This window comes from Corella eumyota, chromosome 1 (genome assembly GCF_963082875.1).
Source record: "Corella eumyota chromosome 1, kaCorEumy4.1, whole genome shotgun sequence".
NCBI classification, from domain to species: domain Eukaryota; kingdom Metazoa; phylum Chordata; class Ascidiacea; order Phlebobranchia; family Corellidae; genus Corella; species Corella eumyota.
The window spans coordinates 21,283,739-21,305,879 of NC_137490.1; the positions used below are offsets into that span (position 1 = coordinate 21,283,739).

The following is a 22,141-nucleotide window of genomic DNA, read 5'->3' on the forward strand; positions in this document are numbered from 1 at the left end:
AACTTGCTAATTTTTTCCCTGCAAAACTTGTAGGCTCTATTTTGAATAGTAAAGGGTTAGAACCCCAGACTGTGTTATCAAATACATTTTTGATAACACGAATTGTGTTTAAGTCGTTGGGAAAATCTTTTCCAGATACTTCTTCTCCATACGATTTGGCAGGGTATACTGACGACATCTTTTTCTCTATGGAAACCTGGTTAAAATTAAATCTATGTTTCTGTCATGGTTAAAGTTATATGTAAATTTAATGCAGTACACGATGGAGCTCTGTTTGCGTCGTCCGCCAAGTTTATAAAATGCAGAAAAGGCGGAATTTTTATAACCTTACCCTAATCTTCTTTTGTACATTCCGCCCCTTCCTTAATTATTTTTGTACTGCTCGTTTAAACCAGCAGACGACGCTAATGTAGATCCTATACTTTAGTTAAATATCTCATTCTAAATTCAAAATAAGGGGCTGTTTATAGAGGTAAAATAAATCTAAATATCTACTTCAAAGGTACATACCGTGCTTTTAAATTTTCGAAATAACTGTTAGATGTCAGTCAGCCAATTTAAATTTATTTGTAATATACAAGGTTTGGATTTTGCCTGATTTATTTGGTATTGTTACATCATATAACCCAAGCCATAACAAATTGTATTTATAAATATATTTAAATATTAAATTAATCAACTAATTAATAAAAAATGTAAAAGTATTTTTGTTTTGTATAAAAGAAAATATTTGTTTTCTTTGTAATACTTTTATTCACACATAAATGATAAACACAAAAAGCGATTTCAGTTCTGTTTCTGTTAAACACAAAATTTCAGTTAAACACAAAAAGGATTTCAGGGTACAGCTTTAACCTGGTGACTTTACTTTATAGCTATTGCGATAAATCACTTTTTCCCATAATTATTGAACACTTCTAATTTAAATTGATTTTTAACTTATGTTAAATAAATATTAATATACTGTTGTGAAACTACTTTTTAGCAAAACATTTTACTTAAATTTTTTTTTTTAAATTAAACAGAAAAAAAGTGTATATATATATATCTAAAGAATTTGGAAAAATTATCTTGGTAAATTTCAGCTTTTACAACTTGAAAAGCTAATCATTCTTTCGACCCCGTTCCTTTTCCGCACTTTCCTAATAAATTAAACAAAATTTTGTTTTAAACGAAGTAGTTATAATTCAAATTTAAGTTAAGATTTTATAGTATTTGTAAAATAAATAAAATATTATGGCATTTTCTTACCCAGCGAAATTGACCAAGTCTAATTTTCTGAAAAACTTTTTGTGCTTCCTGTTCCACGAACGAGTCTACTGCTTCATTGTTGAAATCTATGTCGTGATCCACTATGATTACAAAATTCTCATCGCGACCTTGAAAAATTAACAATTTGTTGGTCACACTTTTTGTAAGTGATAAAGCTTTTTAAATGATAAAAGGAATATAAAATAAAGCAATTTTAAAATATGGTGGTTTGCCTTCGACATTTTAAATTTTACTTGTTTGTTGTGGCAGGGTCAAAAATCAGAATTATTTCAATTAATGTATTAAATTTATTTACCATACCTGTATTTTTATTGCTTGCAGCATATACGTGATCAAAAGCAGTTCTAAAATAAAATCAGAAAGTGAAAAAGTTTTTTTTATGGTGTTTAAAAATGTTTACATACTATTGTTGCATTATTACCTATCAAGAGACCTATTAAAGCCAATTTCTGCCCCTCTATCAAGAATGAATTTTTTCAAACAAATTGCGTATTCTCTTTTCTAAATGTACATTACCAAAAATTAAAAATAGCAAAATTTAAGTCTTATAGCTTTGGTAAAATATATGTCTTAACTTTAATTGTTAAATCTTTGGTTTTTTGATTAAACTAGTTAATATTGGGTATTGGTATGTTGCTATAACAAATCTTTAAATAAAACAATTTTATTTTTTAAATTAATTGTATTACAAACAAAAAGTAATGTCGTTTAGACACACTTTTGAGTAATTTAGGTTCGCGCAAAATTAAGAAGTTATCTTTTGTTCTTTCAACCTTAGTAAATTGAAACTGGTTTTATGTAAAAAATAGGTTATTTCGGCTCGCAAAGAGTTTTAAAGTTACCTCTTGTTCTTCATACTCCCTAAAAAAATCAATAAGGAGACGTCTTATATCACTTCCATCGTCCATGGTGATATACTTGATATTATTTTTATTTAGGCTATACCTTGCTTACTTCAAATTTAAAATTTATAAACCTAAAATGAACTTTAACTATTTAATTAAATTATAAGAAACTACTCGACTAAATTGTCTTATACAGAGAAAGTTAAATGAAAGTCAAAACGAAGATTGTATAGTATTTCTAATGTATACAAACAAACCAAGTTGAATTAAAAATAAAATTCACCTGTATTATTATTTTAGCTTTGACAATAAACCATTTTATATAGCTTAAACAAAGGAACTGGTTAATAACAGGTGCTTGTTCCTGTTTTTATAATCCTTTTACCTTTAGAGACGCCTCATAAGTTAATTTAATGTTAGTTCGGTTAATGACTTGTTATGTTTTATATTTGTGATTTGAACCACTTTAAATCTGTTCTTCTATACCGTTAAGTGTCTAATATTAAATAAACCCTAACAGATTTACCTACATCAAAGTCAAGACCAAAGTTATAAAAATATTTCAATGTTATAAAGAACAAATCGTCTTCAAAATAATTCTCGTTTGTACAAAGCGACTTATAAATATTATTTTATCATTGGCAATAACAGGCGCTGCTACTCTTCGTTTAATCTTTTAACCTTGGAACGGTCTTATAAGTTGATTTAATGTTATTTAGGTTGATGACCTGTTATGTTTTTTATTTGTGATTTGAACCACGTATTAAATATTGTTAAACAAGTTTTATTTGCGTTTCAGGTAACCAATAAAAATAGGATTTGAATCAACATTTATTGTGAACAACAGGGGCGTTTGCGCAGTTTTATGATGATTACTTTTGCAATGTTAAAGGTATGCAAATATTATATGATGTATTTATTTACACTTAACAATAATTAAATATTTTCCAGTAAAGTTTTATATTTGCATAATTAATGGCTTTAGGTAAATGGGTTTGTTTTATAGTTGTTTGTTTGTTAAAGCTGCGTTTTTGAGGGCCAATAACCTATGGGATGTCATTAGGTAGTTTTTGTAAATCAAAAGATTTAACCTTTTTGTATATTTAGTTGTATTTTGCTTTTTTTGTATTTGTTAATTTAAAAGATTGATAAATAATATATTTTCTTTTTTAAAGAAAAATTATAACTGTAATATAAAGTTAAATATAAAGTTGTGTTTTATATTGTTTATTAGTAAAGGTTTGATATTCTGAAGTTATGCATTGTATAGCACATAATGTTAAATCGAATATTCAGGACACGTTTAGTATAAACTTTAAACTTTATTTCTTTAACGCTTTTTCAATACTTTTAACTTTACTTTTACTTCTTTTGATATATCACAGAGATAATTATATTAATGTTTAAATATTAAAACGAAATTAAGAGGTTCATAGTTTAAAATTAATCATTATAAATAAAAATTTTAGGGTGGTGACAAGTAAAACTTAAAAAAAAATATATCCGCAAGTGGGCTTTCGAGAGCTAATTTAATTTTTACACGTTTTGGGGTTTCATTTACAACTAATATTTTTAGCTATAAATAAAATAAAAACATAAGTTAAGCGATTGTTTTTTATTGTTGAACAAGCACAATTTTGTAAATTCATTTGAAATGGTAATGACACTTGAATTAAATTTACAAAACTCATATTAAGCAGCTTTAACTAAAAAAAGTACAACAAACGGCTTAGAAAAAGCAAAATAAGGTTATTTTCCTATGTCTGCTAGCATATGAACTTACGACAATAACGTCGTGCGTCACGTGACTCGCGAGCGAACAAAATTGCGTTCAACCCAGTGACGTCACAAAGGGTTTGCCGTCGAAGTTCAAAACATCGAATCAGGCTTATTATAGGCCCGAAAATATCTATAGTTACAGTTTTAAACTCGGTACAGTTTTAAAAAACATATTAGCTGGCCCTTTTATTCTGTGTGTGTGTGTGTGTCCAAAGAACAGCACAGATTTTAAAAACATGTTAAAAAGTAAAATTTGCATTGAAAATAAGTATCAATATAGGAGTTAGTATTAAGTTTTAATGAAATATAAAACGATAACAAATAATTCCAACCAAATATGTTAAATTGTTTCTAATGTTAATAAAAAGTTAGTTTATGCGCAATAAACTACAATGAATCAAACATATAGTCATCCTTTTAATTTCATTGATATTTTTGGTTTTAAAGTTTAAGTGCTAACTAAATAAGATTTAACTTTTTTTTTAATACTCGCAAACGCAATACAAATTTTCATTCTACATTTTAACGCAAATAAATTGTTTTAGAAATTTTATTTGAACTATGGCAGCAAAAATATATACACTTAAAGCAACTATGAAGTTAACAAAATTCTATAATTCCAAATTTAATAAAAAAAATGACGATATTTAGGATTTGGTAAGTTATGTTAAACGTAAAAAATATGGTAAAATAGCATGCATTTCTAGTTAGCCAGTTGGATACATTTATAGTTAGAAATCAGATAAATGCCCTCTGCATTTAACTAAACAAAAAAAATCGCCCTTTGTTGATGTCATCAATAATTTCCTCTGCTATTTGCGTTACAAGGTCGTCTAATGGCTCGTTTTTAAAATTAATTTCACGACGAAATCCGACAGCAAAATCTAAAATAATTACAAAAACAATTTTGACTTTATTACAATGACAATTTAAAATGTTCAACAAAAGCTTAGTTACTTTTCTGAAGTGATACGTTAAAAGTTTTAATTTATCAATACTAGTATGTAAAAGGCATTTGGTATAACAATTTCTTTATGTGTAACATTATATAGACACCAGTTTTAACAAAAGAGTCATCGTAGTCACATTTTTACCCAGTCTTTGATCGCTTACGTGAGCCATGTTTACTGGGTTGTTTCCAGCATCATTAGGATTGCTAAATAAAAATATATTTACATTCAAAGTGCTTATACATTACAACTTGTTAGTTAATCATTGTTTAAGCATTACTATAACCACAACGGTTTACAATTTATTAGCTTCATAAATTTAAATGACTGCCATTCAAAAATTATAACGTTGCCAATTTACAATTTATGTTATACTACAATACAGCTTAACTTGGCTATAAACGAAGGAACTTGTAACCAAATATATATAGCCCTTTCAACTCTGTTATGCTTAAAACCCTTTAGCTAAATAGTTTACTTTTGAACCCATATGTTTAAATTCCTTACATTTAAACCCCGATATTAAATTCCTCATATTTAAATACACTTATCCAAATTCTTTGTCAAAATTTAAGGCAACTATATGTATGCTATAAGATTCTGTTAAGTTTACTTGTTTCAAATTTGATATAAAATTTCTCTTTAAACAACTTAACAAAAATGCAAACTTAATCTTTCTTTATGTGAAATAAAGCACTGTACATGACATAATCTTTCTATGAAATAAAATAGGAAAAGATTGTCAGTTTAACGAATAAAAAATACATAATATTGATATCTGTTAAACAGAACAAATAACTTAATATGCATAAAATTATTTGTTGCACAATTTTGTGCAAGATTAAAATGAGATTAACAGATTGGATATAGATTGGTTATTTATGAAATTCTTTAGCATTACTATTCTTACAGTGATCTTTTTATAAATGTAATATAATTTTGGTGAATATAATTTTGGGTTCCATTACATTTGAACCCCTCACATTTGAACACCTTTTATTTGCACCCCTTTATTTGAACCCTTTTTAACTGAACCCCTTACATCTAAACCCATTTACCCAAACCCCCTTACACTTGAATCCCTCTTATTTAAACCCCTTCATCTGAACTCATTACATTTTATTCCCTTACATTTAAGCCCCTTACATTTAAACCCCTTACATTTAAACCTCTTACATTTAAGCCCCTCACATTTAAACTCTTTACATTTGAACCCCTTTCACATGAACTCCTTACACTTGAACCGCTTGTAAGGGGTTAAAATGTAAGAGGTTTAAGTGTATGGGGTTCAAATGTCAGGGGTTCAAGTGACAGGGGTTTAAATAAAGGGGTTCAAATGTAAGGAGTTTAAATGGAGGGGTTCAAGTGTAATGGGTTCGAATAAAGGGGTTCAAATGTAAGGGTTTTAGATGTAAGGGGACAGATAAAGGAGTTCATATAAAGGGGTTTAAATGTATGGGGTTCAAATGTAAAGGGTTTAAATAAATGGGTGTAAATAAAGAAAAAAATGTATTATATATACCATATTAAATAAGGTTGCCTTTTAAAACTCCTTTTAGCTGAACTTCATACAACTAACCCTCTACATTAAAAATTAAAACCTTTTATATTTTAACACATTTGATTAAGCATTTTACAATTAAACTCCTCAATTTAACCTCCCCTATTACTCCCCCCCCCTTTTTTTAAATTTTTTTTGAAAAACCTTTCGCATTTGAACCTTACAAAAATCTGCTAAACCTTTTTGTTTGAACCTTTTTTAAAGGACTTTAAATATAGTAGGTTTAGGTATTTAGGGTCAAAATTTTTAGAAATTGGATGAATAAAATAAGATATAAAAAAATGAAAAGAGGATTAAGTTGAATAGGTTTTAATTATTAGTAGTTCTTTTAAAAGTAAGTTTAGTTATAAGTTAATCAAGTAGTGGGGTTAGGTTGTAAGGTATGTAAATGTATGAGGTTTAAGTAGGGTTTAAATATAAGAGATTTAGTTTAAAAGGGGTATAACCAAAAGGGTTTAGTTGTAGCAAGTTAAATAGTAAGGAAACTCCAAAACTCTGTATCTTATTTTTATTTTTAAGTATTTGTAGTTTGAACTTGAACTTAAGGATTTTAGACTTTTATTTTCAAAATATTGTTTAGTTACCTGAATATATAAATGCAAACCGTAAAATTGTTTGCTCCTCTCAAAAACTCGGTTTTCAGAAAAGCTTCAAGCTTTTCTACCTAAACATAAAGTAAAAACACATTTAGCCACTACAGTATGACTCTGATTTTATACTAAAAAGACGTTTTACCTCAGTTGGGATTAAAATGGCCTTTAAATATTCAATTATTTGTGGAAAAAGAGACATTTTTAGATAAAAGAGTTTTTTTTTTAAATTTTAGAAATTAAAGTACAAAAGCGGAACTAAATCCGCGCATGCGCAAACTATGCCTATGTAATAAACGTTTACAAACTCGTAGTTTAATATAATTTTTTTAATTTTACAAGCAAAATTCCTAGTCAAAACTAATTTTTAATATTTAATAAAAATATAAAATATAAAAATATTTAATTTGTAAGAAACTTACCTGTTTTCTTTAAAATTGCTTTTCCTATTCAGTAATTGTAATATAACTTGCCTTACAATGTGTCCAAAAGCATTTATAACAATTCAACCTTTACTCCTCTATTGCTAAATATAAACGATATTTTAACAAAAAATGTTTTTATTATTTACTGTTCGATGCCAATTTACTTGTAAAAATATTGAATTAACAGACTTTAATTAACGAAAGCACAATTTAACAAAAGTTAACAAGTCCAATAATAATTTTTAAAGTTAACTTAAAAGTTAAATTTAGCGAAAAATTTAGCGCAAGCATATTTAGGCCTACTGCTGTTTGCAATACTTGCATGTAAGTATTTTGTTAAGATAAGTTTTTTTTAGATTATCTCTGTTTAAATAATCTTTTTAATTAACTACTGAATTGCTGTTTAAATTTTACCTTTATAAATTCCAAGGTATGTTAATACAAAAACGCCAGGCGTCAACCCAATATCGTAAAATTATTATTACAAATCGCGCTGACTTTATTAATACTATTACGAAACAATATCGATATAAGAAACTGGGTATCTGTTATAACTTTTTAGTTTATTACAACAACACACTTTTTTATATTTTAATTTATATATTTTAAGAAAACTATCTGGCTTAACTATTTTTCGCATTTAAAAATGCTCAAAAAACTGAATTCGTTTTTATGTAATTCACGGTTAAAGATTATCCATAAAGTTAACTACATTTATGATTTAATTTTATTCGTAATAATGCCGTCATTAGCACCTGTTACTGTTAATTTACCATGACACAGTGAATTGATATTCAAAGTCTAATATTAAATTTGTTACTTGGTAACTAAGCTATTTAATTAATCGTTGCGTGTAATTAATATTTGGGCAACTGTTAAAAAAACTTATTCTTGTGAAAAATGCGTGGCATATGTTCTTTAATAACGTAAAGTCGTCTCTTGATAAATTAACCTTAAATAGAAAACTAAAATCAAAGTCAAGACCAAAGTTATAAAAATATTTCAATGTTATAAAGAACAAATCGTCTTCAAAATAAAAACTCACTTGTACAAAACGACTTATAAATATTTTTTTAGCATTGACAATAAACCATTTTGTATAGCCTAGACAAAAAGCTGTTATATTATGTTTCTGTGCCCTGTTTTTATAATTTTTTTCCTTAGGAAAAACTGATAAATTAATTTCACAATACATATGTGGATTTTATATTTGTGTTTCAAATCATATATTTGCGTTATAAGTTTTATTCATGATTCAAACCACATATTAAATATTGCGAAATAGTTTTATTTGTGTTTCAAGAACCTTTATATGAAATTAAATTTATATTCTTATTGTTGGCTGATCATAATTCGTAGTTTTCTTTTATTTTGTGCAAGTAATAATTTATTCAAGGCTATGTTAAGGTGATGCGAATATTATAATTTATGTACGCTAAACTTTAATTAAATAATTATTTTTTTTTAAGTTTTTATATTTGCATTAATAATTGATCTTGGGGTAAATTGGTTTATTTTTAATAGTTTGTTTGTTAAAAATGTGTTTTTAAGGGTCAATAACCAAAGTGACGTTTTAGGTAGTTTTTGTAAATCAAAAGATTTAACCTTTTTGTGTATTTAGTTGTATTTTGCTTTTTTTGTATTTGTTGTATTAAAAGATTGATAAATAATATATTTTCTTTTTTTAAAGAAAAACATATTATAACTCTAATATAAAGTTAAATATAAAAAGATGATTTTTAAGCTGATGACAAGTAAAATTTACAAAAAATTCACCCGCAAGTGGGCTTCCGAGAGCTAATCTAACTTTTTACAATTTTTTAAATTTATTTCAAAACTAATATTTTTAGCTATAATTAAAATAAAAACATAAGTTAAGCGATTGTTTTTTATTATTAAACAAGCACAATTTTGTAAATTCATTTGAAATGGTAATGACACTTAAATTAAATTTACAAAACTCATATTAAGCAGCTTAAATTAAAATGCAAAAAAGTTTTTGTCTAATAATTTACATTAAAATATATACAATATGTTGAACCTTTTCTTAGAACTAAAACATGGTTGTATTTGGTTGTGAATAAATCTAAAAACAATTAATATGTTTTCTTAAGACTAAGGTTTTATTGCACATCTTTTAATTGAAATTTAAACCAATTTTAACTGTTTTAGTTTAAAAATACCTTTCAATTTTTTAACAAAACAAAGTTTTATTATACATATGCTATAAGTAAATGATATTTAAAAAGATAACAATTTTTATCCTTTTTGTTGTTTATTTGGTAGCAAAATTAACTTACTCATTCAAATGTTCCATTTTCTAAATGTTTTACAATAAGGTTAACGTGATATTCCAAAATGTCTGCGGTAATTTCATTTCTGTAAGTGAATTGTTCACTTAACACCAGCTTTAGTTCGTTGTCTTTACTATAAAAGAAAACAAAATTTACCCCCGACATTGCTTTTTATATATATAGAAAGAAAATGGTCTACATAAAAAGCCTTTGCTACAGTTACATTGCACTTTAATATATTAATTAACGCAATATACCCAATCTTAATTTCTTAAAAGTTGTTGTTTATTTAAGCATTATGTTTTTTTACAATTTTATTATATATTGTTAGGTATTACGACAAAATAAGAAATTAACCAAGCTTATATTTACCTAATATTAATGATTACTTGAAATGCGGAACTAGCTCTTAACAGTAAACCCTCTTGCTGGGAAAAAAGGAATATATTTAAATTGACACAATCTATTTAACTAAATATATATAATAAAACATTGTACGATTGGTTCATTTGTTAAATAAGTATAATTTAAGTAAGTAGTTTTAGTTATGTATACCTATACACTTATGAACAGCTACAAGTTACTTTTAAAAATTATATATTAAATGACTTACAAGGTTATATAAACCATTTTTTAAATCCTTTATGATCTGTTGTTGATGTTTTTCAATAAAATCTGATGAGGCTTCATTTTCAAAAAGAAGTTCTTTTTTTAGCACAATTGTTGGCTGTTGGTGATAACCAATTTCACTACAAAATCAAACAATGTATTTAACTTTCATTAAATTAGGTAAAGTTATGTTTAAAAAACATAATTGGATTATGCAACATTAGTGTTTACGAAATAAAAATTTACTTGATTCTTTGTGTGGTAAAGTAGGTCTGCAGCGCTCCACCCTAAAAAAAGATTTTAAAATTATATGCGGTTTCTTTTGTTTAAAACACTAAATTTAAAATAAAACTGGTTAAGTGTTATGGGTTTCAAATCGATATTGATTTTAAATTATGCAATTACTATTTAACTTTGTATTGACTATACTTTATTTAATAACAAGTTAATTCTAGTATTAATATATAATTTTTTGCATTTTCTTATAATTACCTGAATGGATCGGTTTTCATGGTTATTTATTAAAATATTCATATTTTGTTTTTAAGCTATTAGTTGCAATTAAATTAATCGGAAATAATAAACGCCCTTAAGTTTTTCTTTAAAGATAGCTCATACATGTCCCTTAAAAGACAGCTTATACATGTCTCACATTTATCCTTAAACTCAGGTAAAAAGCAACTTATAAGACAAGTTAAAAGACAGCTTAAAAAACAAGTTAAAAAACAGCTTATACACGTCCCTTATTCATCCTTAAACTCAGGTAAAAGACAAGTTAAAAGACAGCTTAAAAGACAAGTTAAAAGACAGCTTATACACGTCCCACATTTATCCTCAAACTTAGTTAAAAGACAAGTTAAAAGACAGCTTAAAAGACAAGTTAAAAGACAGCTTAAAAGACAAGTTAAAAGACAGCTTATACACGTCCCACATTTATCCTCAAACTTAATTAAAAGACAAGTTAAAAGACAGCTTAAAAGACAAGTTAAAAGGCAGCTTATACACGTCCCACATTCCTCCTTAAACTCAGGTGAAAGACAGCTTATACACGTCCCACATTTATCCTCAAACTTAGTTAAAATACAAGTTAAAAAACAGCTTAAAAGACAAGTTAAAAGGCAGCTTATACACGTCCCACATTCCTCCTTAAACTCAGGTGAAAGACAGCTTATACACGTCCCACATTTATCCTCAAACTTAGTTAAAAGACAAGTTAAAAGACAGCTTAAAAGACAAGTTAAAAGGCAGCTTATACACGTCCCACATTCCTCCTTAAACTCAGGTGAAAGACAGCTTATACACGTCCCACATTTATCCTCAAACTTAGTTAAAAGACAGCTTATACACGTCCCACATTGATTCTTACTCTCAGGTAAAAGACAGCTTATACATGTCCCATATTTATCCTTAAACTCAGTTAAAAGAAATCTTAAACACATCTCATATTTACCCTTAAACACTATTTGGAGACAGCTAATGCATGTCCCATGTTCACCCTTAAACTCAGTTAAAAAACAAGATGTACACGACCCAGTTAAAAGGCACCTAATACTAAGTTCACCCTTGAACACAGTTAAGAGACAACTAATACATGTCCCGTGTTCACTCTTAGACCCAATTTTGACAGATAAGTAATACTTGTTCATATTTGCTACTTTAACCCAGTTTGGAGACAGCTTTTCATGACCTGTGCTTTTTATTGAACTTCAACTGCATTTTGATGAGGTTGACTGATTTTGAAAGTGTTGTGAGTCATTACCAAAAGTTTTAACAGATAGATTTTTATTGAAATTTAACAACTAATTGCTTTTCTATAATTTTTTTAATAACACCATCCTTAATTATTCTTTTTAATAAAGATATGTCCTACACAATACCACAAATTTTTATTTTATTCCAATTTTATATTCGGCAATTTTTTTTTAATATTCCCCTAAAGTTATATGAAATACGTCACGTGACGTAATTTATGACACTCTCTTTTCGGGGGCTAACATTATACCGCTCTTAAAAAAAATGCAGAACTTTCTAAATAAATAAGAAATTTGGAATATTTTATTTTACTTTATAACAAAAACTTTAAACCAAAAACAAATGAATCGTAAAATCTTACAATATAACACAACTTTATTATTTTTTGCGAACAATAAATACCCTGGAATAAACGCATGGCAAGAAAACGTAAACACGTACGTAACTTTAACTTGACTTTTTATAGTAGTACACAGCTAAAAAAAAGAGTATCACAATCCCTGTTGGGTATTAATCCATATAAGGTTAATAGAAGGAAAATAAAGTTATAATAGTTTTGAAATATAGCGACATCTTTCTAATATATTGGGGATTATCCTCGTTTTGGTTTTGAACAACTAATGTCAAAAAAAAAACTGCTGTTGGGTTTTGTACTTTGGTTTGTATTACATTTGTTGTAATTTTTTTAGTTTTTTTATTGAGAATGGAACTGCGTGTAAAATGTTTGAGCATATTACATTGTTGTGGCTAAAATTTTTTAGTTTAATAATATTTAACAAGTTATAAACGTTTACCTGTACGGTAGTTTGGTGTGTTTCTTAACATCATCTTTTGGTAAAGTTCAATGCTTCAGTCTTCACAATAAATCCATTTTCCATTTTTTTATTAGGATAAACTTATTTTTATGTCAAACCTTAGCTGAAAAATATTAAATATTTTATTTTTGCAATTTTTTTCTTGTCTTTCGTTTTGTTATTTTTACAATATAAAACTTACAATATAAAACAATTTCATTCGTTCATTTGTGTACAAACTAAATACATTGAAATAAACGTATGACAAGAATTAAAATTAAAATCGGGACTAACATTAAATTATTTTTAAAAAAATTATTTTTCCGACACATTTACTTTTTTTAGAAAAAAGTAAAAAGTAACTTTAATTTCTACCACTAAACATTTCCCCTTTTTAGTTTTTATTATACGTAAGAATAAAAGTAAGTTTTGTACTGTTTAACTTGGTTAAATTACTATTATTTCCTTAGCCTATTTGTTATAGAAGGTGTTTATTACTGTCGTCTATGGGTGGGTAATTTTTTAAAATTACTAGTCATCTCTGTACCATATTCTTCAACGTATACCTTTTTTTACATATTCAAACCAAACCCATGAAGGAAGATTCTTTTTTTATTTTGGCCTAACATACAATTGTGAATTTTTGCGTGTTTAAAAATAAATTTCGTTTTTACTTTTTTTTTATATCTTCTGCTTAGCAAATATTGTAAAATTTTATATGTATACGCCATTTATAAGAAAAATGGAAGTTTTTTTTCTTGTTTGGGATTTAGTTGCCTAAACAAAGAATTTTATTTATTTAACTCAAACGGACTTTTTACGAATTTAAAGCTTAGGGTATATACGAGAACATAAACAGTTACCACTCTTATACTTTTTACCAACAACATATTTTCCATTCGGTTCATTTTTGTCATTTGGAATCAAAGCTAGATAAACCGGGGTTATAGCTCCCTCAACTGGTGACTTTGTAGCCTGTGGTGAGGTCATATCAGTTCGAACCCAACCAGGACAACAGGAGTTGACCAAAACGTTGTCACGACCTTGTTGCCGTAGCAACCTTGCTTGTACTTTTGCCAGAGCCATCAAACCAAGTTTGGATATTCCATAGGGTGAACTTGGAAAACCACTTTTAACATGAGATTTACTCTCTGTTAGTTCAACAAACTTGTTCATTAATGAGGCAAGCTCTTCTTCAGTAATGTTATCAGATCGAAACTTATCTTTAATCTCCTGTGAGCAGTATTTTAAAGCTGTGACACCAACCATACTTGAAATATGGACAATTCTACCATGATCTTTGATACTTGGAAGTAGTATATCTGAAGTTTGAACTGTCCCAAAATAATTAGTTTTAATTGTGTCCTTGGCTTGAATGTATAATGGTACTTTATCAGTTCGTTTGAACATAATTCCAGCATTGTTTACTAGCACATCTACTCCTCCATAATTAGAAATCATGTAGTCCTTCAGTTGTTCAATACTCTTAGTGTCATCAACATCAATTTGATGAAATCTAGGCTTAAGTCCTTGGGATTCAAGTTTTTGAATTGCTTCTTTTCCTTGGTCTTCCTTTCTGCATGTCAAATAAACTTGGCCTTCAAATTTCTTGCATAAAGATTGAACTATGGCATAACCCAGACCTTTTCTGCTACCAGTAACTACTGCGACTCTATTAGCAGTCATTTTTTTAGAATTTTGATGATATTTAAATTAACAAACAGAAAGAAAAATATTTCAAAATCGTTGTAAGAAAGTATCAGAAAAAAAACACCACACAAAGTGAAGTTCAACGTAATAATGTTATTCAAAATGTTGCATTTTAAAAATATTATATAATCATTTTACGTCATCTTACGTAACTCATTAAATAAGATTGTTAATAAATGGTGGAAAACATGGAATACACGTGCTGAAAGGGGTAAAAAAAATTAAAGGTAATTTAAATGTTTAAATTTAATATTTTTATATATTTTACTAAAATATTATAAACAAATGTGGGCATGAAGTTTATATGCAAAATAATAAATATATGCAAAATAATAAAAAACACATATTTTTTACACATAAAAATTTATTGATACAAGTTGATTACATTTTTTAGTGTTTAAACTGTTGCACAAAAAGTAAAATTTCTATTTACTTTCTATGGCCTGGAGCACAACCTAAACGTGTTATGTTTTTTGTTCACTTTTAGAGATAGTTTAAAGTACACGAAAAAAACAAGATGTAAGTTGCAGAAAGCTGAATAAAAATTTGGTTGTTTTCGGCTAAATTAATAAGAAATTACGCCGTCAAAATGTAGGGTTTTTAAATATCTTTTTTAAATAAAAAATTGCGCACAGTACGGCCGTCAAATTTATGGTATTTTTTTTAGATGAATTTTTCGATAGGAGGCACGTGTGCTCTGGAGTACAAAGAGCAATTGTGTTTGCTGCATGACCCACAATACGACCTCCATTATGACGTATTAAACGCCGTTGAGCCAGATCCACCATGCTATAAACTTCCAACTTTAACCAACCACACTTACCCTGAGTTAATTTTACTGAGTTCTGTTCAATTATTTACTCATTTAGATAACTACACAGCTGGTATGTGTGCAGTGGTTTACTTTTATGCAACTTGGTGCCCGTTTTCAATGAAGTTAGCCCCAGCAATTAACTCAATTGGCCACATTTTTCCAACTGTTCCAATATTTGCGGTTGATTTTGAGACACAGTTAACATCAACAAACAACCACATAAGGTAAGTAAAAATATTTTATTTTATTCGTTTACTATTTTATGAATAATTAAAAAAACATTTTTTAACATTTATTTATCTTCTTTGTGGAAAGGTTAATTTTTTGAACTAAACATAAGTAACATTGGTTACCCCATCCTAGTTTCAAGTTGCCTTTGGCAATTTGGGATATTATTGATGCCTAATAATTCAACTGCTGATTAAGTGTTGGCTCAGAAGAAGCGCATACTGATTATAGCACCTTACTCAAGGACATCATAGCATGAGAGCAGTAGGAATCGAACCTAGGACCTTGTGTAGTGAAGCAAGTGTTTCGACTACTACACTTCACTTTATGCTCTGTCTTTAAATAGACTATATATATATTATTGGAATTTTCGGTATAAATAAGCTACCATTTAATTTGCCGTACCCAATTTTGGGTCCCTTTGCAAGTTTGATAATAGTAAAGTTTACGTCTTGCCTTATACATGATAGCAGTGGAAATTAAATTCAAGGATTGCTCGATGCCAAGCTACTTTAACTACTGTGTCATATTAACAGTATAAATATTTCTCACTATTTTGTTAATATTTAATATTAATCATAACCTTAAATATTACTCGTAGTATTTATTATCATTTTTTCCCGCCGCATTGTTGTAATATTAATTGTATATCGTATTTATTATTTACTTTTATCAATGAGCGAAAAACCAAAATAAAAAATTGTAAACGTAAGTTATTGTTAAAATTTCTTTATGTTGATTTTAAAACTAATTAAACCCTCTTAATTTGATTTATTTTAGATTTGGGACATTGGCATTACCAAATTTGGTAATTTTTCAAGGACCCAAAGCTATTCTAAGATTTAATCAATCTGGTACTGACTTGGTTGATGTTATTAAATTTGTTCAACGGACAACTAAAGTCCTGGCAAAACCTATTGGTTATGTGGGGAATAATCTAACTTTAAAAAATCAAAATTTAAGTATATTTAAAATAAGCGAAAAAGATTTTAAAGGTCCGATGCCGGTAACTTACAAACCAGAAACGGATTGGATGATGATTTTGTCATCTGTGTTTTTAATATATTTAATTTACTTTAAATTGAAACGAAAAAATGAGTAAAAATTATTTTACCTTTAATTGGGCCATGAAATTATTCACTAAATATTTTTAATCAACTTTGGCATTGTTATTTTATATATATAAAATCATGATTTTATTTAAAATTTGGTTATGTTTTTACTCCATTTTTCTACAAAAAGGTAGGTTTTTCTTATTCTTCATTGAGGTCCAACTTTTGCGCTTGGCAGCTTATGAATTGATTTTACAATAATGTTGTATGCACGGCTAGAAAATGTGTCCTCCATTTATGGGAGTCCTTAATAATTGGGGATTTTATGGCATCTGACAAAAAGGTTATATGCAATATGGTTACAAAATATCACACAAAACTACAAAATTTAACAATTTTGTTTGTTAAAATTAAACGCAACTTGTTATTTGCGTTTAAAAAGTAATGCAATCATTATAAAGATCTTTCTATGAAGATTTATAGGTGTCTAATATATATTAAGGTATAGGCTTATTATATAAAGCCTAATAAGTTTTTGTGATGACACAAAAAATGTAATTTATTTTGTTGCTGGCTAGTAGACTTTTATTTTACTGCTGTCATTGTAGTACTACCGCGCCAAGATTGGAACAGTAATATACTAATAATTATGTAAATAAGAAAGTAAGAAAAGGGTTTTAACGTGCATTTATCTTCAAAAATTACATCTTACGTCGCACACCTGAACTGTGTGAACATTAATTGTTAAATACTCTTTAGCTAGCACCTAGTGGTCAAATGCCGGAGTATTTAATATGGCAACAAATTTGTAACTGCCTATAGCCGCTTGCCTTATAAAGTAAGTAGCGCTTAGAGGCACACTACAGCAATAACTCTTCTTGGATAAAAAACATGTATTTAACACGAATAATGGCACACAAATTTCATCCACGTTCAAGAATTAGTACCCGAAGTTTCTGAAAGAAACGAATAACGCGTGTGAATATACAAAAAATATGATAACAATAACTACACAGGTATTAACTATAGTAAGACACAAATTAAGCTTACCAACACAGTATGCTAACCGCTCAAAATACTGGCAAATTCGGCAAAAACAGTGATACAATAACAGTAGTGAACACTAGAAGAATAAAAAACCTAACGTTAGTCTATATGCATTAATAAGAGGTTATTTGGCATAAAAGTAGATCCATTAACAAAATTTACAAGTATCAATAAAAAACATACCAGTTATTAAAAAAGGTGTTCAACTCTTAAAGGGCAGTGTGACACAATAAGGTAAGCTGCTCACTCACTGCAATAGTAGGCAAGCATGTTAAAAATAAGAAATTACAGTCTACATCAAATAACACAAATAGCAGTTAACAATACAGCAATATTAAAATACCTGATATCCAGTCAGTAAGATCTAACAGAAAAACAGTGTCAACAAACAGTACTACCCAAGTGAACAATCACAGTTCTAAAAGTGTGTTATAAAAAACACTGTTAAGATACCCCAAGACTATGTATGTTATTGGCAAGTTTTGCACGTGGTTAAAGATTAAGACATATTTTAAACATTTAAAAAACAGATTAGTAACATATTTACACTACAAAGAACAAAAAATAATTACCAGAAATTCCAATCAGTCAATGAAAGATCCGCCGTGATTAACAATGAACTATTATATCAGTAAAAACTAATTTACATAAAAATTCTTCCAAATTGTAACGATTTACTTCGACAACAATCAGTTCTAATGACTGTTCTAGAAAGTTCTTTTACGACATGTGGTGCAATACATTGCATGAGAGTATTAACCGCAATACGATTCAAAATTGAGGATAAACATATTAGCGCGTATTTAACACTCCCCCCAAAAATATGAAGAACACAGAAAGCATATTTTTCCCCTTGAGAATACGCGCGAAACAATAACACTACAAAAAAGAACACTAAAAGAAAACAAAGTTAAGGGGTTCTAAGTTCATTTTGAGTCATTCACAAGACCCATTCACCCCCTCGTCCAAAGGTAGTTTCTCTGCCTGCTTCTGGGTCTTCAGCTCCACCCTTGTCTTAGGTTTTATCTCCGGGTTCCCTTCACGGGATGCACCCATCCTCATCTCCTGGTTCCCTTCACGGGAGGTACCAGGCCTTATCTCTGGGTTTGTTTCATTTGAGGAACCTCCATCTGCTTCCACAAGAAGACACAGTTTTGTAATTGGTCTCCGGACGTGAGAATAACCAATTCTCACAAAGACTGATCTAACGAATCCGACCTTGTCCGAAAAAACTTTTAAAATCCTGCCCATTTTCCATTGACCTCTGGGCAGACCGTCGTCAACAATAGCCACAATGTCACCCACTGCAGAATTTCTGCGCTGCTCCCTCCATTTTGGACGGATTGCAATAGATGGCAAATACTCCTTCACAAACCTACTCCAGAAGTGATCAGAAAGTCTTTGAATTTGCCTCTAACGAGCAGCAGCATAACAATCCCGATCTGTAGTGACAACTGGTGGCAAAACCGAAGGTGTTCTCAACAGCAACAAATCACTGGGAGTCAAAGGCTTTTGACTTCCAGGGGCAAAGGATAAAGGTGTAAGTGGCCTTGAGTTTATCATTGCTGCCACTTCAACAAACAACGTCATTAAGGTTGAATCAGAGTGAGTTCTTCCCATTGCCAAAGATAGAAGAATTCTTCTCACCGATCGAATTTGTCTTTCCCAGCTCCCCCCAAAATGACTTGCGCCTGGTGGATTAAATTTCCAGACAATCCCCTTTTGCCGAAACTCATCTATAATCAATGACTGATTCCAACCCCTTATTGCATCCTTCATAATCTTCTTGGCTCCAATAAAATTTGTGCCATTGTCTGAATAAATGTGTGTAACACAACCACGCATCATAGTAAAACGTCTAAAGACCAACAGAAATTCATCAGAGGAGAGACCAAACGCCACTTCCAGATGGACAGCTCGAGTAGTCATACATGTGAAGATTGCTCCCCACCTTTTGACCTCACTTCTTCCTTGTTTTACCAATAAAGGCCCAAAGTAATCGACCCCGACGTGACTAAAGGGACTTTCACCTACACGAAGGAGAGCATATGGCAAATCAGCCATAAACTGTTCCCCAGATTTCCCGTATCGACGACGACACCCAACGCATTGGCCAATAATCTTCCGGATTACTACGCTTGCTTTCTCCAACCAGTACTTTTCTCTTAACAGTGTGCCAGTGTGATGAAATCCAGAATGGCCACATCTCTGATGTGCCTCCTTCACGAACAACCTGGTAACATGCGAATCGCAGGGCAAGATTGCAGGATGTCTCTGATCATACGAGATTGGCGCTTTATCTAGACGTCCACCAACCCGCAAAACTCCGCCTTCCACTAAGGGGTTGAGCCGTTTCAGCCATTTGGGCACATTCACTCGTCCACTGCCTTGCTTTTTCATTAGCGAACTTATAATTCCACAGAAATATTTCACTTGTTCATACTTCACCAAAGATCTTTCGACAGCCTTAAGTTCAGACGCTTGAATCCTCGGTTCCGGTTTGTCTTCTCCAATTGCCTTTTGGGCAAGAAAACTGCCAAACCGCAATATCGATGAAGCTGCCACCTTTAAACGGTTCAAATCTGAGAAATGACAGATTAACCTCTGTGTGGCACCCCCTTCAAGATCACTGATCTCTGCATGATTGCTTACAACTTTATTAGCAACTTCAGCATGCACTTCTACTGCCTTTGATTTCATCTTGCAAGGCCACAAATCTTCAGAGAACTTGAGAACTTGTGGTCCTTCAACCCACAAACCTGATTTGACAAATGCTTTTGCACCTAGCCCCCTTTAGGCCTGGTCTGCTGGGTTAAGATTTCCAGGAACATGTCGCCAAGACTCGACACTTGTTGTTCTTCCTATCTCCTCCAGACGATGTGCAAAGAATATCTTAAATCTGCGTTTTCGATTTCTGATTCAATGCAATACTGCCTCTGAATCAAACCAAAAAATTACATTACAAGTTAACTGGAGTTCGTCCCTTAGTAAAGATGACATTCTAGCTGCCAATAATGCTGCAGTCAGTTCCATCCTCGGTATTGTCATAGCACCCTTTTTTGATAGCAAGGCTTTTCCCATCAGAAAGACACAATCGATTTCACCAATACAATTTTCTGTTCTCAAGTAGGCCACAGCACCATACCCTTCCAGCGGAGCATCCGAAAATATATGTATTTCTCGCTTGTTGATTTCTTGCTCAACATTTATTGCTGGCTCCAGGCAGCGCCTAATCTTAACCTCCCTGAGAACATGGAGTTGCTACAGCCAATTTTCCCATAACACAACATCTTCATTATCAATGGCCTCATCCCAACCAAGTCCCTGTTCGATAAAGTTGCGTTGCAGCTTTCTGGCCTCTAACACCACAGGAGCCACAAACCCCAAGGGATCAAACAAAGAATTTATTGTAGATAGAATTCCTCTTCGAGTGTAACTGTTTTCCTTTGGTCGAACCTTAAACTCGAATCTGTCCCCTGAAACTGACCAATAAACCCCGAGCAACTTTTCCTCTACATCATCGCCTAGCGACAATTCCGTTAAGCATTTAGCATGACTTTCTGCTGGCAACGAGTCCATCACAGCCTGACTGTTGCATAACCACTTTGTTAGCACGAACCCTGCCTTTAATAACAGCTCTTTTAAATTAGCAGCTATTGCGATACCCTCCTCTTCTGTCTGCCCCGATAACAAGCAATCGTCAACATAGAAGTTTTTTCTTACCACAATAGAAGTCTCTGGTGGAAATAAATGCCCAAATTCAACAGCAACTTGCCTTAGACAAAAAGCAGCAATAGAAGAAGAACTTCGACTTCCGAACAAATGAACCAACATCCCATGTGGCACAGGATCCTTGCTCATATCACCACCTGGCCACCACAAAAACCGAAATGCATCTAACACCATCCCTGAGTTTAATTTCTTCTGCATAGTTACTATCTATATACGATTGCATCTTCTTATGATATTTCACCCTTGGCAAATCTTCTCTGGGGGGATCTCAGACGGTTATGGGCAGATGACACAACTCAACTTTGGAACTTTGTGGTAGGCAATAGTGACCATCCACCAACTTGACCGTGTCCTTTAACATCTGGGACACTTGGCGATCCTCTGCAGACTGGTCTCTTCCTATCTCACATACAACACTGGACCCAAATGGCTGTGACAGTTCACTTTCCAAACTCTTTGTCACCACCACATTATTCATAGCAGCTGTCGACAATGAGCTCTGACCCCAACAAGTGACAATCCCAATTTTGACTTCATGACTGTCGGATCATTACAACTGCTTCCAGAAGCGACGACCTTCCATTCATGTACATGGCAAGGTTTGCTCCGAGCAGAAGTGTTACCCTTCCCTGATCAATGAAAGGAAACGAAAAATTTTTAAGATAGTCATACCGCTGTGAATTAAAG

General features: G+C 30.5%; 4 protein-coding genes, 1 long non-coding RNA gene and 1 pseudogene across 6 annotated transcripts; 1 reads left to right on the forward strand and 5 right to left on the reverse strand.

The window, feature by feature from the left end:
* Positions 1-745: 745 nt before the first annotated feature.
* Positions 746-2,276, reverse strand: LOC145763563 (uncharacterized). Its single transcript, XM_082575031.1, has 5 exons — positions 2,115-2,276; positions 1,694-1,773; positions 1,573-1,616; positions 1,252-1,379; positions 746-1,142 (listed from the first exon to the last, which is right to left on the reverse strand). Exons 1-5 carry the CDS (start codon positions 2,178-2,180, stop codon positions 1,104-1,106), a joined length of 357 nt encoding a protein of 118 aa, XP_082431157.1. The 5' UTR covers positions 2,181-2,276; the 3' UTR covers positions 746-1,103.
* Positions 2,277-4,479: 2,203 nt separating this feature from the next.
* LOC145763490 (uncharacterized) lies at positions 4,480-7,964 on the reverse strand. Of its 2 annotated transcripts, XR_014288426.1 has the most exons (5): positions 7,837-7,964; positions 7,420-7,523; positions 6,992-7,071; positions 4,991-5,052; positions 4,480-4,780 (listed from the first exon to the last, which is right to left on the reverse strand). It is a non-coding gene; the product is annotated as an uncharacterized LOC145763490 (long non-coding RNA). The 2 variants fall into 2 exon arrangements; XR_014288425.1 differs by lacking the exon at positions 7,837-7,964 and having other exon boundaries at positions 7,420-7,693.
* A 5,732-nt stretch (positions 7,965-13,696) lies between these two features.
* Positions 13,697-14,557, reverse strand: LOC145742189 (carbonyl reductase [NADPH] 1 pseudogene; annotated as a pseudogene).
* A 523-nt stretch (positions 14,558-15,080) lies between these two features.
* LOC145763479 (thioredoxin domain-containing protein 15-like) lies at positions 15,081-17,106 on the forward strand. The gene is made up of 3 exons (XM_082574934.1): positions 15,081-15,100; positions 15,249-15,619; positions 16,404-17,106. Exons 2-3 carry the CDS (start codon positions 15,249-15,251, stop codon positions 16,723-16,725), a joined length of 693 nt encoding a protein of 230 aa, XP_082431060.1. The 5' UTR covers positions 15,081-15,100; the 3' UTR covers positions 16,726-17,106.
* A 2,029-nt stretch (positions 17,107-19,135) lies between these two features.
* On the reverse strand, positions 19,136-20,422 carry LOC145742198 (uncharacterized). The gene has a single exon (XM_082559985.1). It carries the CDS (start codon positions 20,420-20,422, stop codon positions 19,136-19,138), a length of 1,287 nt encoding a protein of 428 aa, XP_082416111.1.
* Positions 20,423-20,983: 561 nt separating this feature from the next.
* Positions 20,984-21,652, reverse strand: LOC145742206 (uncharacterized). The gene has a single exon (XM_082559996.1). The coding sequence runs from the start codon at positions 21,650-21,652 to the stop codon at positions 20,984-20,986; it is 669 nt and encodes a 222-aa protein (XP_082416122.1).
* Between the last annotated feature and the right edge of the window lie 489 nt (positions 21,653-22,141).

Excerpts from the sequence above, each read along its gene's own strand:
- LOC145763479 (XM_082574934.1), top strand. The coding sequence starts at position 15,249 with ATGAATTTTTCGATAGGAGGCACGTGTGCTCTGGAGTACAAAGAGCAA. Across the intron at positions 15,620-16,403 it reads TCAACAAACAACCACATAAG|ATTTGGGACATTGGCATTAC; the intron begins GTAAGTAAAAAT and ends GATTTATTTTAG.
- LOC145742206 (XM_082559996.1), bottom strand. The coding sequence starts at position 21,652 with ATGCAGAAGAAATTAAACTCAGGGATGGTGTTAGATGCATTTCGGTTT.
- LOC145742198 (XM_082559985.1), bottom strand. The coding sequence starts at position 20,422 with ATGAAATCAAAGGCAGTAGAAGTGCATGCTGAAGTTGCTAATAAAGTT.
- LOC145763563 (XM_082575031.1), bottom strand. The coding sequence starts at position 2,180 with ATGGACGATGGAAGTGATATAAGACGTCTCCTTATTGATTTTTTTAGG. Across the intron at positions 1,774-2,114 it reads GGGAGTATGAAGAACAAGAG|AAAAGAGAATACGCAATTTG; the intron begins GTAACTTTAAAA and ends ATGTACATTTAG. Across the intron at positions 1,143-1,251 it reads GACTTGGTCAATTTCGCTGG|GAAAGTGCGGAAAAGGAACG; the intron begins GTAAGAAAATGC and ends TTAATTTATTAG.